Source organism: Corythoichthys intestinalis, chromosome 20 (assembly GCF_030265065.1).
Source record: "Corythoichthys intestinalis isolate RoL2023-P3 chromosome 20, ASM3026506v1, whole genome shotgun sequence".
NCBI classification, from domain to species: domain Eukaryota; kingdom Metazoa; phylum Chordata; class Actinopteri; order Syngnathiformes; family Syngnathidae; genus Corythoichthys; species Corythoichthys intestinalis.
In genome coordinates this window covers 4,717,318-4,731,319 of record NC_080414.1, presented here as the reverse complement: position 1 = coordinate 4,731,319, position 14,002 = coordinate 4,717,318, and the positions used below count along the sequence as shown (strand labels likewise).

The window sequence follows — 14,002 nt, the reverse complement described above, 5'->3', positions numbered from 1 at the left end:
TGACTTGTAAAAGGAATACAATGTTTATAGCAGCTCTACTTATAGGGTCCCGCTTTTATCCTTTAGCATGTTTTTACAATTTGCGTAACTGTCATCTCAAATTATCTGACAATCTCGGTACACAGAGAGCAAGCTGCAACCAGTTTGACATGCAAATTATGTGGTGAATACAATTTTGTAATCCATCCTGGATTATCCAGAGGGAGCAAGTGACTACAGTGGTATGAAAAAGTATCTGAACCTTTTGGAATTTCTCAAATTTCTGCATAAAATCACCATCAAATTTGATCTGATCTTTGTCAAAATCACACAGATGAAAAAACTGCTTTAACTAAAACCACCCAAACATTTATAGGTTTTTTTATATTTCAAGTAACAATGACAGAAGGGGGAACAATAAGTAAGTGAACCATCACATTTAATACTTTGTGCCACCCCCCCTTTTTGGCAGCAATAACTTGCATCAGACACTTACTGTAGCTGCAGATCAGTCTGGCATATTGATCAGGTCTAATCTTTCTTTACAAAACTGTTGTAGTTCAGTCAGATTCCAGGGATGTCTGGCATGAATCACTGTCTGTAGGTCATGCCACAGCATCTCAATGGGGTTCAAGTCTGGACTTTGACTTGGCCACTCCACAACATGTATTTTGTTCTACTGAAACCATTCTGAAGTTGATTTACTTCTGTGTACTGGATCATTGTCTTGTTGCAGCAGCCATCCTCTTTTTAGCTTCAACTGTCTGACAGACAGCCTCAGATTTTCCAGCAAAACATCCTGATAAACTTTTGAATTCATTCTTCCATTGTTGATTGCAAGTTGTCCAGGCCCTGAGGTAGCAAAACAGCCCCAAATCACAATGCTCCCTCCCACCATGGTTCACGGTTTGGATGAGGTGTTGGTGTTGGTGAGCTATTCCATTTTTCCTCCACACATGACGTGGTCTGTTACCCCCAAAGAACTTCAACTTTGGTTTCATCAGTACACAAAATATTTTGCCAAAACTTTTGTGCAGTGTCCGAGTGCCTTTTTACGAATATTAAACAAGCAACAATGGTTTTTTTTAGACAGCCTTGGCTTCCTCCGTGGAGTCCTCCCATGAACACCATTTTTGGCCACAGTTTTACATATAGTTGACATGTGCACGCAGATACTGGACTTTGACAATGATTTCTGCAAGTTTTTAGCAGATGCTCTAGGGTTCTTTTTTACCTCTCAGAGTATTCTGCGCTGGACTCTTGGCTTCATCTTTGGCGGACGGCCACTCCTTGGGAGAGAAGCAACAGAGCCAAACTCTCTCCATTCTCTCCACTTTTCTGTGATTGATGAACATTCAGACTTTTAGAGATGGTTTTGTGTCCTTTCCCAGTTTGATACAAATCAGCAATCCTTGATCGCTGGTCTTCAGACAGCTCTTTTGATCGAGCCATAATGCACATCAGACAATGCTTTTCATCAAGACATTTCTTACCAGGTGTGTGTTTTATCACACACTGACAAATATTGATCCATGTATAAGAAGGCACATCGGATTATAAGGCGCTCTGTTGGCTTTTGAGAAAATTGAAGGCTTTTTTGGTGCGCATTACAGTGTGGAAAATATGGGAATCATGAAGGCTCATTTTGTCTTTGTTGCCAACTTAGTCATTTTGATAGTAGGCTAATCTTGCCAATATTGATTCAGTGGGGCAAATAAGTATTTAGTCAACCAACAATTGTGCAAGTTCTCCCACTTGAAAAGATTAAAGAGGCCTGTAATTGTAAACATGGGTAAACCTCAACCATGAGAGACAGAATGTGGAAAAAAACCCAGAAAATCACATTGTTTGATTTTTAAAGAATTTATTTCCAAATTAGAGTGGAAAATAAAAATTTGGTGACCTTTGGTCAACTTCTTCAAATGGGGTCTAACGAGGCTCCACTCGATACCTGTATTAATGGCACCTGTTTTAACTCATTATAAGTATAAAAGACACCTGTCCACAATCTCAGTCAGTCACACTCCAAACTCCACTATGGCCAAGACCAAAGAGCTGTCGAAGGACACCAGAGACAAAATTGTAGACCTGCATCAGGCTCTGAAGACTGAATTTGCAATAGGTACAACTCTTGGAATAAAGAAATCAATTGTGGGAGCAATTATTAGAAAACGGAAGACATACAACACCACTGATAATCTCCCTCGATCTGGGGCTCCATGCAAGATCTCATCCCGTGGCGTCAAAATGATAACATGAACGGTGAGCAAAAATCCCAGAACCACACGGGGGGACCTAGTGAATGACCTACAGAGAGCTGGGACCACAGTAACAAAGGCTACTATCAGTAACACAATGCGCTGCCAGGGACTCAAATCCTGCTCTGCCAGACGTGTCCCCCTGCTGAAGAAAGTACACGTCCAGGCCCGTCTGCGGTTCGCTAGAGAGCATTTGGATGATCCAGAAGAGGACTGGGAGAATGTGTTATGATCAGATGAAACTAAAATAGAACTTTTTGGTAGAAACACTATATTATAACAATATTGTAATATAATATTATAAAAAATATATATTTAAAAAATATTATAATAAATATTATAATATTTAACATATCTTAAAAGTGTTTGCCCAAAATAGCAACTTCATTTTTTTTTCAACAGCTAATACAGTGGGGCAAATAAGTATTTAGTCAACCACTAATTGTGCAAGTTCTCCCACTTGAAAATATTAGAGAGGCTTGTAATTGTCAACATAGGTAAACCTCAACCATGAGAGACAGAATGTGGGGAAAAAAACAAGAAAATGACATTGTTTGATTTTTAAAGAATTTATTTGCATCATGCAATTATGGTGGGAAAAAAGTATTTGGTCAATACCAAAAGTTCATCTCAATACTTTGTTATGGACCCTTTGTTGGCAATAACGGAGGCCAAACGTTTTCTGTAACTCTTCACAAGCTTTTCACACACCGTTGCTGGTATTTTGGCCCATTCCTCCATGCAGATCTTCTCTAGAGCAATGATGTTTTGGGGCTGTTGTTGGGCAACACGGACTTTCAACTCCCTCCTCACCCCGTGGCGTCAAAATGATAACAAGAACGGTGAATAAAAATCCCAGAACCACACAGGGGGACCTAGTGAATGACCTACAGAGAGCTGGGACTACAGTAACAAAGGCTACTATCAGTAACACAATGCGCCGCCAGGGACTCAAATCCCACACTGCCAGACATGTCTCCCTGCTGAAGAAAGTACATGTCAAGGCATGTTTGCGGTTCGCTAGAGAGCATTTGGATGATCCAGAAGAGGACTGGGAGAATGTATTATGGTCAGATGAAACTAAAATAGAACTTTTTGGTAGAAACGCAGGTTCTCGTGTTTGGAGGAAAAAGAATACTGAATTGCACCATACCCACTGTGAAGCATGGGGGTGGAAACATCATGCTTTTGGGCTGTTTTTCTGCAAAGGGACCAGGACGACTGATCTGTGTAAAGAAAAGAATGAATGGGGCCATGTATCGAGAGATTTTGAGTGAAAATCTCCTTCCATCAGCAAGGGCATTGAAGATGAGATGTGGCTGGGTCTTTCAGCATGACAATGATCCCAAACACACAGCCAGGGCAACAAAGGATTGGCTTCGTAAGAAGCATTTCAAGGTCCTGGAGTGGCCTAGCCAGCCTTCAGATCTCAACCCCATAGAAATTCTGTGGAGGGAGTTGAAAGTCCGTGTTGCCCAAAACATCACTGCTCTCGAGGAGATCCGCGTGGAGGAATGGGCCAAAATACCAGCAACAGTGTGTGAAAACCTTGTGAAGAGTTACAGAAAATGTTTGGTATCCGTTATTGCCAACAAAGGGTACATAATGAAGTATTGAGAAGAACTTTTGGTTTTGACCAAATACTTATTTTCCACCATGATTTGCAAATAAATTCTTTAAAAATCAGACAATGTGATTTTCCGTTTTTTTTCCCATTCTCTCTCATAGTTGAGGCTTACCCATGTTGACAATTACAGGCCTCTCTAATATTTTCAAGTGGGAGAACTTGCACAATTAGTGGTCGACTATAAATACTTATTTGCCCCACTGTAAAGGGAGGGGGATTCACTTCTCTTAACATTAAGACACAACATGGGAGGAGTTTCTTCTCTCTCTCTCTCTCTTTCTCTCTCTCTCTCTTTCTCTTCCCATTTACAAGTTTTTGCTTGCACGCCTCTCGCAGAAGGCGTGGGTGACTGCAGAAAGAAGGAGAGGGAGTAGCGGAAAGGCCCGAGAATGACCTGTGGAACGGAGTGCACGCTTGGACGCACTCTCGCACGTGAGGAGTGATTTACTGGAAAGTTTGTCCCTCCGAGGGTCCTGATCAGACAGCAGATATGGGGCGAAATTTTCCCCCGCGGTGGATATTCCCTTGCTGGATGGTGTGCATCCTGGTTGCTGTATATGCCCAGGTAAGTTTCAAAGTTACTTTTTTTGTAATCAGCTGTACTGGTGCACTGTTTTGATTGTCATCCGACCTCTTTCCCACATGGCTCATTGGAATGCTGTGCAGGTATTTGGGTAAAGAATGATTTAGGGATTGCCTTATTCAACTCTTCCTAGTTACTCCAAAGATGTGGTTGTTAGGTAACAGTTATCATCTATCGCGGCTTGTGTTCCAGTAACTATCATCATCACAACTGGAATGTGACCGCACATCTTTCCGCTTTTGCTCCTCCAGAACATCTTTGGAGGACAGTTCTTGATCAAGTTAGTAACTTGTACCCAAAGCAGAGGGCATCCTTGGGAGGGAAAAAAAATAGTCCTGATGTGGTAAACGGGTTTAGGAGAGGTGTTTTTGCCTGTGTTTTGCAGTGACTCTGCAAATCTTTGGCTTTGGTTTTCTTCTCACCATCGTCACTGACTCACAGGATCCCCGAAGAATTCCCCTCCGTTTTCTCGGTTTTCACCCACTACGTACATATTGTTCCGTATTCGTCTGAAGCCGCCCTGCAGCGCCGGGCCACTGCCAGATGACCTCAAACTGTGGAGGGTAATTATAGTGAATGACAGGAGCTGTAATTAGACTTATTTATGCGTGTGCCTTTTACGAGGCATCTGTTCATCATCTGCCGTACAGTCTTTTGGTCTTTTCAAACTCATTCTTCGCATGGAGATATCATTTTGCAGCAAATGTTTTCTATTCCAAATTTGCCATTCATAGAATAAATGAAGACAGGGATTATACCACTATTGGCTATCCTCTTTTAAAAGTGCCATGTATAGCAGGGTGTCCAAACTAGTGTTCTAGGTCAGTTCCAACCAATCCAGCACAGGCAGTTTGGTGAAAAGGTCCGGTTGGAAATTGGAATCAATGATGGACCTGCACCCAATGTGACCGTCCTTCCACAGCATCTATTTCACCCTTCTGTTGTCTATCGCAGCTTGGGGCGCCGGAAGTCAACAACAGCAAGGCGTGCTGAGGATTTTTTTTTAGTTTTTCCCCTCCTAAAAAACGCTATTTTGGTCATGCTCGCACGTTTTCTCCAAACAAGGCATGCACAACGGAAGTACACACGCATGCAGGAAAGTTTAAGTGGTAACACTTTACAATAAGGATCCCTTAATTAACCTTAGTTAATGCATTTTAAGACAATAACTAATGTTAATTAACCTTACAATAATTAATATTATTGCTTATCTAACATTTATTAATATATTAATTAACATGAGTTAATGCATTAGCTAATGCATTAGTTAATGCATAACCAGACAATAACTAATGGTTTGGTAAAATAAAAATATATATAGGCCTATATAGGGTTAGGGTTTTGGGTTTAGGGTTAGGGCTTGTTAACTTAGCATTTATAATTTCTTAGTTAAGGGACACATGTGCTACACTTTACAATAAGGGTCCAAAAAGCATTCAGTAATGGTTAATAAAGGTTAAGGGGGGGGACTTCAGCATTTATAATTTCTTACTTAAGGGACACATGTGCTACACTATACAATAAGGGTCCAAAAAACATTCAGTAATGGTTAATTAAGGTTCGGTAATACTTATGAGGTACGTTCACGTGAAATAATATCATACTTAAGGTTAGGTTAGCATCACCCAAGGACTCACAGAGCAATGTTTTTCATTTTAAAATAACAATCACTTACTAGTACCAGTATACATTAACAACTTTATTAATGCACTAGTGTATATGTGAACTAATAGTAAGTAATATATATATTATAACTAGGGCTGTCAAAATTATCGTGTTAACGGGCGGTAATTAATTTTTTAAATGAATCACGTTAAAATATTTGACGCAATTAACGCACATGCCCCGCTCAGACAGATTTAAATGACAGTACAGAGAAATGCCCACATGTTAATTGTGTTTAATTGAGTTTTGCTGCCCTCTGCTGGCGCTTAGGTGCGTCTGATTTTATAAGCTTCAGCACCCATGAGCATTGTGTAAGTAATTATTGACATCAACAATGGCGGGCTACTAGTTTATTTTTTGATTGAAATTTTTACAAATTTTATTAAAATGAAAACATTAAGAGGGGTTTTAATATAAAATTTCTATAACTTGTACTAACATTTATCTTTTAAGAGCTACAAATGTTTCTATCCATGGATCGCTTTAAGAGAATGTTAATAATGTTAATGCCATCTTGTTGATTTATTGTTATAATAAACAAATACAGTCCCTATGTACCATATGTTGAATGTATATATCCATCTTGTGTCTTATCTTTCCATTCCAACTATAATTTACCAAAAAATATGGCATATTTTATAGATGGTTTGAATTGCGATTAATTGCGATTAATTACGATCAATTAATTTTTAAGCTGTAATTAACTCGATTAAAAATTTTAATCATTTGACAGCCCTAATCATAACCTAACCTTAAGTATGGTATTATTTCACGTGAACGTACCTCATAAGTATTACTTAACCTTAATTAATCATTACTGAATGTTTTTGGACCCTTATTGTAAATTGTAGCACACGAATCCCTTAACTAAGAAATTATAAATGCTTAAGTTCCCCCCTCTTAACCTTTATTAACCATTACTGAACGCTTTTTGGACCCTTATTGTATAGTGAAGCACATGTGTCCCTTAAGTAAGAAATTATAAATGCTGAAGTTCCCCCCCTTAACTTTTATTTACAATTACTGAATGCTTTTTGGACCCTTATTGTAAAGTGTAGCACATGTGTCCCCTAACTAAGAAATTATAAATGCTAAATTAACAAACCCTAACCCTATATAGGCCTATATATATTTTTAATTTTACCAAAGTATTAGTTGCTGTCTGGTTATGCATTTACTAATGCATTAACTCATGCATTAACTCATGATAATTAATATACAGTAATAATAAATGTTAGATAACCAATTATATTAATTATTGTATTGTTACTTAAACATGAGTTATTGTCTAAAAATGCATTAACTAATGTTAATTAAGGGACCCTTATTGTAAAGTGTTACCGTTTAAGTATTACTACTAGGCGACTTCAAAGACAGTGTTCTATTTCTTTTACAGTGTGTGTTGGAGTTTTTGTATTGGAAATAAAAGCACCCGTGTATTATAATGCAAATCCTTACAGCTAGACGGTGCAACGACACACAAACACATTTGAAAACTAAAAGGGCCAATAAGCCTCTGTTTAACACCCACTTTTCCCAACACTAAAAAAAATTGTACATGAATATCCAACAGTACTCTGCACGGCAGCAGCTCAACAGCAACAGCAGTAATATAGCTACAATGCAAGCATGTCTTACCTATTTGAAGACACCAAAAGTGCAGGGCTGCGTTGTTGGGCTCAGGTGTCGGCGGTACGTTGCTCCCACTTGGGCTCGTACATAGACTTCATAACCTGTTGACATGGCATGGGAAACTGGGCCGATCCATAGGGGGCCTATTTTCAAAAACTTCACATTCAAATATTTTCAAAGCCAAAGCTTCTACCGACCTAAAACCAAAACAGGCTTAGCCATATATGAGTCTCCATGAGCAGCGGCATAAAAAAATTCAAAGTCATTCCCTTATAAAATCCCGATGAATTATTTTTTACTGTAAGCATAACAAAGTTTAAAAGCTATGAAATTCTCAGATTTTATACTAGATAAACAAAAATCACCAAATTCAGAGATAATCATCTATATTTTTAGGATCAATAGCAATATTTAACACATCTTATAAGTTTTTGCCCAAAATAGCAACTTGATTTTTTTTTCAACAGCTAATACAGTGGGGCAAATAAGTATTTAGTCAACCACTAATTGTGCACATGTTCTCCCACTTGAAAATATTAGAAAGGCTTGTAATTGTCAACATAGGTAGACCTCAACCATGAGAGACAGAATGTGGGGGGAAAAAAACAAGAAAATCACATTGTTTGATTTTTAAAGAATTTGTTTGCAAATCATGTTGGAAAATAAGTATTTGGTCAATACCAAAAGTTTATCTCAATACTTTGTTACGGACCCTTTGTTGGCAATAACGGAGGACAAACATTTTCTGTAACTCTTCACAAGCTTTTCACACACTGTTGCTGGTATTTTGGCCCATTCCTCCATGCAGATATCCTCTAAAGCAGTGATGTTTTGGGGCTGTCGTTGGGCAACACGGACTTTCAACTCCCTCCTTACCCCCTGGCGTCAAAATGATAACAAGAACGGTGAGCAAAAATCCCAGAACCTCACGGGGGGACCTAGTGAATGACCTACAGAGAGCTGGGACCACAGTAGCAAAGGCTACTATCAGCAACACAATGCGCCGCCAGGGACTCAAATCCTGCACTGCCAGACATGTCTCCCTGCTGAAGAAAGTACATGTCCAGGCCCGTCTGCGGTTCTCTAGAGAGCATTTGGATGTTCCAGAAGAGGACTGGGAGAGTGTGTTATGGTCAGATGAAACCAAAATAGAACTTTTCGTAGAAAAACAGGTTCTCGTGTTTGGAGGGAAAAAAAACATAAATTGCACCATACCCACTGTGAAGCATGGTGGTGGAAACATCATGCTTTGGGGCTGTTTTTCTGCAAAGGGACCAGGACGACTGATCTGTGTAAAGGAAAGAATGAATGGGGCCATGTATCGAGAGATTTTGAATGAAAATCTCCTTCCATCAGCAAGGGCATTGAAGATGAGACATGGCTGGGTCTTTCAGCGTGACAATGATCCCAAACACACATCCAGGGAAACAAAGGAGTGGCTTCGTAAGAAGCATTTCAAGGTCCTGGAGTGGCCTAGCCAGTCTCCAGATCTCAACCCCATAGAAAATCTGTGGCGGGAGTTGAAAGTCCGTGTTGCCCAACGACAGCCCCAAAACATCGCTGCTCTAGAGGAAATCTGCATGGAGGAATGGGCCAAAATACAATTACAGGCCTCTCTAATCTTTTCAAGTAGGAGAACTTGCACAATTGGTGGTTGACTAAATACTTATTTGCCCCACTGTATATTTATCACTAAATTTTCACATCAGAAACTTAATAGTTGAGGAAAACATGCAGAATCAATTATGAATAATTTATAAATAGATTATTAATTATTTCTATATGCAATCAGAACTTACTATAGAATAGAATAGTCCTCAATTGTCATTATACAGTTTTATAGTTCGTTATATAGTAGTAGCGAATGAGGCTAGCGGCCGCCTGACGTCAACAGAGCTTTTCTGGTGAAAATTCTTGTGAATAAATGCTTAAATCCCCAAATTCTTCATAGATATGGACTCAAAACAGTCTTGATTCTTGATTAAAAGCAAAAAAAATATATACATATACATACATAAATATGTTTAAGTACCATGCTACTCTGTTAGCGAATGAGGCTAGCGGCCGTCTGACATAAACAGAGCTTTTCTGGCGAAAATTCATGTGAATAATGATGATGTTGTCGGAAATTAGCAAACACTGAAAAAAAAACACTTTGACAACATGCACGGCCTTCACAGAGCTATTAGTGCAGAGATATGAACCATAATCTTACTAGTACAAGTACTAAAAGGTGTCCTGGTTTTCTAAATCCACACAAACGCCAACTATTTCAAAGTGTTGATTTTCATGCGCCCTCATGAATCTTGCAAAATCTCAAAAGACCAAAAAGTCAAACGGTGCTTTTATTGGCTCCGTGCCTCTGGCTGCTGAGGTCGTTATGCAAATCTTCTCGGAATGCTCCGTAGCTGACGGCTTCTAAAGGAAACTGGCGGAAAGGTGTTCAATGTGTCATTTTCACAGTGCATAAGGAATCTTTTTATCCACTTCTTTACCCGGCTGAACTTTTTTCCCCCCTTCTTTTTACTCTTTTAACAGCCTCAGAGTGTGACCGCACCGAGGATAAAGTTAGCTTTGAGGTCAGGCCTATAAATGTTACCTATAATCATATGGGCTGGACAAACGACTCTATGTATTTTATATTTAGTGTGTCCAAACATACGGTGCCTTCAATAAGAGAACTCCATCACTGTCTATCCAGCTACCGTATACTGTCAATATGTATTTCTATCTGTCTGTAAATGCGTCACTACTTCCTTCCTAAATTTAATTTTCTTTTATGTATTCATCTTTCCATTCCGTTCTTCTGTCATTGCCTTAGTTCCTTCCTTTGTTCTCACTCTCATGCCCTCCTTTATGTTCTTCATTCATTCCTCCCAGTTGTATTTCTCCAAGTTTAGGAAGCGGTATACGGTAAACACATGGTTTTCACAGGGTATAATGAATAGGAAAGGGTTTAATGATAGGGTATTATCACAAATCTGTTATATGCTAGGTCCTTTTCTGTTTTTGTGTTTTTTAATCATATAAAGTGGTATGAAAAAGTATCTGAACCTTTTGGAATTTCTCACATTTCTGCATTAAATCACCATCAAATGTAATCTGATCTTTGTCAAAATCACACAGATGAAAAAACAGTGTCTGCTATAACTAAAATCATCCAAACAGTTATAGGTTTTCATATTTTAATGAGGATAGTATGCAAACAATGACAGAAGGGGGAAAGATAGATAAGTGAACCATCACATTTAATATTTTGTTGCCCCCCTTTGGCAGCAATAACTTCAACCAGTCGCTTCCTGTAGCTTCAGATCAGTCTGGCACATCGATCAGAACTAATCTTAGCCCATTCTTCTCTGCAAAACTATCACTGTACTTAGGCCATGCCACAGTATCTCAATGGGGTTCAAGTCTGGACTTTGACCTGGCCACTCCAGAACGTGTATTTTGTTCCCCTGAAACCATTCTGAAGTTGATTTACGTCTATGTTTTGGATCATTGTCTTGTTGCAGCATCTATCCTCATTTTAGCTTCAACTCTCTAAAAGACGGCCTCAGGTTTTTCTGTAAAACATGCTGATAAACTTTTGAAATCATTCTTCCATGAATGATTGCAAGTTGTCCAGGTCCTGAGGCAGCAAAACAGCCCCAAATCGAGATGCTCCCTCCACCATGCATCACGGTGGGGATGAGGTGTTGATGTTGGTGAGCTGTTCCATTTTTCCTCCACGCATGACGTTGTGTCTTACTCCCAAACAATTCAAATTTGGTTTCATCAGTCTAAGAAATATTTTGCCAAAACCTCTGTGGAGTGTCCGAGTGTCTTTTCGCCAACATTAAACAAGTAACAACAATTTTTTTAGACAGTAGCGGCTTCCTCGGAGGAGTCCTCCCATGGACACCATTCTTGGCCATGGTTTTACATATAGTTGATGTGTGCATAGAGATATTGGACTGTGCCAGTTATTTCTGTAAGTCTTATGCAGGCACTCTAAGGTTTCCTTTTTACCTCTCTGAGTATTCTGCGCTAACTCTTGGCGTCATCTTCGGTGGACAACCACTCCTTGGGAGAAAAGCAACAGTGCCAAACTTTCTCCATTTGTAGAAAACTTCTCTGGCTGTCGATTGATGAACATCCAGACTTTTAGAGATGGTTTTGTGTCCTTTCCCAGCTTTATACAAATCAACAATCCTTGATCGCAGGTCTTCAGACAGCTCTTTTGACCAAGCCATGATTCACATCAGCTAATGCTTCTCATCAAGACATTTCTTACCAGGTGTGTTTTTTATAGTGGGCAGGGCAGCTTTAAACCACTCATCAGTGATTGGGCACACACCAGACTTAAAATGTTTGGTAAAAAATTTTTTCAATTGCTCTTTAAGTCTCCTTAGGCAGAGGGTTCACTTACTTATTTTTCCCCCTTCTGTCGTTGTTTGCATGCTATCCTCATTAAAATATGAAAACCTATAAATTTTTGGGTGGTTTTAGTTAAAGCAGACACTGTTTTTTTATTGTGATTTTGACAAAGAGCAGATCACATTGATGGTGATTTTATGCAGAAATGTGACTCATTCCAAAAGGCGTGTGTTTTGTCGTGGGCAGGGCAGCTTTAACCCACTCATCAGTGATTGGGCACAGACTTTACTTATAATGTATGGTAAAAAATGGTTTCAATTGCTCTTAAAGTCTCCTTAGGCAGAGGGTTCACTTACTCCCCCCCCCCCAAATCATTGTTTGCATGCTATCCTCATTAAAATAGGAAAACCAAAAGCTGTTTGGTTAGTTTTAGTTAAAGCAGACACTGTTATTTCATCTGTGTTATTTTGACAAAGATCAGATGACATTTAATGGTGATTTTATGCAGAAATGTGACAAATTCCAAAAGTTTCAGATACTTATTCACATATATATACAGTATATATATATATATATCTTCATAGAGGAGGTTTATATAATTAGATAACGGCTATTTTCATAGGGTTATCCCTCACTGGCGTGTAAAAATGTATTCCTTATTGTTGTTGTTGTTGTTTATTCTTCCCCTCTTCTGTGTGCTTCCTTCCTTTCTGTCCCCACATAAACCTTTCCCATTCTCTGCTTTCTACTAATGAATAAAACATAATGAACAACCACAATGGGATTACAGGTAGTCCCCGGGTTACGAACGAGTTCCATTCCTACTATGGTGACATAACCCAAATTTCCGCGCAAGTCGGAGATAACCCTTTAAGTACCTCTAAATACCCCCTAAATCTCAAAATAACTATCAAAAAACAAACATTTTATTATTTTTTTTAAAAAATAAATATAATAATAATAAAAAATAATAAAAAAAACAAAAAAACAAACAAACAAAAAAAACATTTTAGTTCATATTAATAAAACATAGTAATAAATAAGATACTGTACCTACCAGCAATGCTAATGGATGGTGAAAAAGGTACATTGATTATGCTGGCTTGTTCACAATTGGGGTTCTTGTTTCACTGATGTTTACTGTAGTTTAACTTTTAAACCACAGACACACCTTATAACACTTTGGCCTGCTAGTGAACAAACAGGTAAATCGATGTGACTTCTGAAGCTTATTTAGAGCTTGATTTCAGCAACTTAGATGAGATCAAGCTGCTTATGCCACACCGTTGCTTGCAACATTGCACTCTACTTCCTTAGTAGAAAACAGAAAGCGACCTGATTGGGTGTGCTCTCACTGTAATTAAACAACAGAAGGAAAAATCAATGCTTGCATTCATAAATGTCGGAGTTTACTGTATACGTTTATTTTTAAACGTGAGGGAATTCATGGGAAATGTTTTTTGATTGTGTAGAACCGGGCTATAGGTTATATTTTTCTACATTTAGATGAGACTCTGTGGTTTTGGCATTGGCTCTGTCATAACAGCCAGACTCACTGCTTCAGCAGTGTGGCAACGAATTCACCATCAGTGTGCGTTTTCTTCTGTGTGTGTGTGTCGGCCCTGCCGTTCTGTTCCCATTTATCGCCTTTGCGTACCCCTCGATGAACTAATCCTCTACGCAGCTATAAAATGACAAAATGACAGAGAACAAAGATGTGTCGGGATTGAACGCATAGTGCGGAGAGACGCCAATAAGTTCATGCCAAGTTGAAAAAGAATCTGCGCGCCGACTGGAACACGGCTCACATGTTCGATTGCGGTATGTGTTTGCGCGGATTCCAGCAGCTCTTCGTTCCCACAAATTGTTAACAGTTCACCTCAAATATGGCTGTGAACTCAT

At 39.0% G+C, this 14,002-nt stretch overlaps 1 protein-coding gene across 1 annotated transcript in view; it reads left to right on the top strand.

The window, feature by feature from the left end:
• The first annotated feature begins 4,224 nt into the window (after positions 1-4,224).
• tnfrsf11a (tumor necrosis factor receptor superfamily, member 11a, NFKB activator) overlaps positions 4,225-14,002 on the top strand; it is a 35,155-nt gene continuing 25,377 nt past the window's right edge. Inside the window, exon 1 of the mRNA XM_057823823.1 lies at positions 4,225-4,429. Within this exon, the coding sequence (XP_057679806.1) occupies positions 4,355-4,429 (75 nt within the window). The 5' untranslated portion in view covers positions 4,225-4,354. The remainder of the gene's footprint in view (positions 4,430-14,002) is intronic.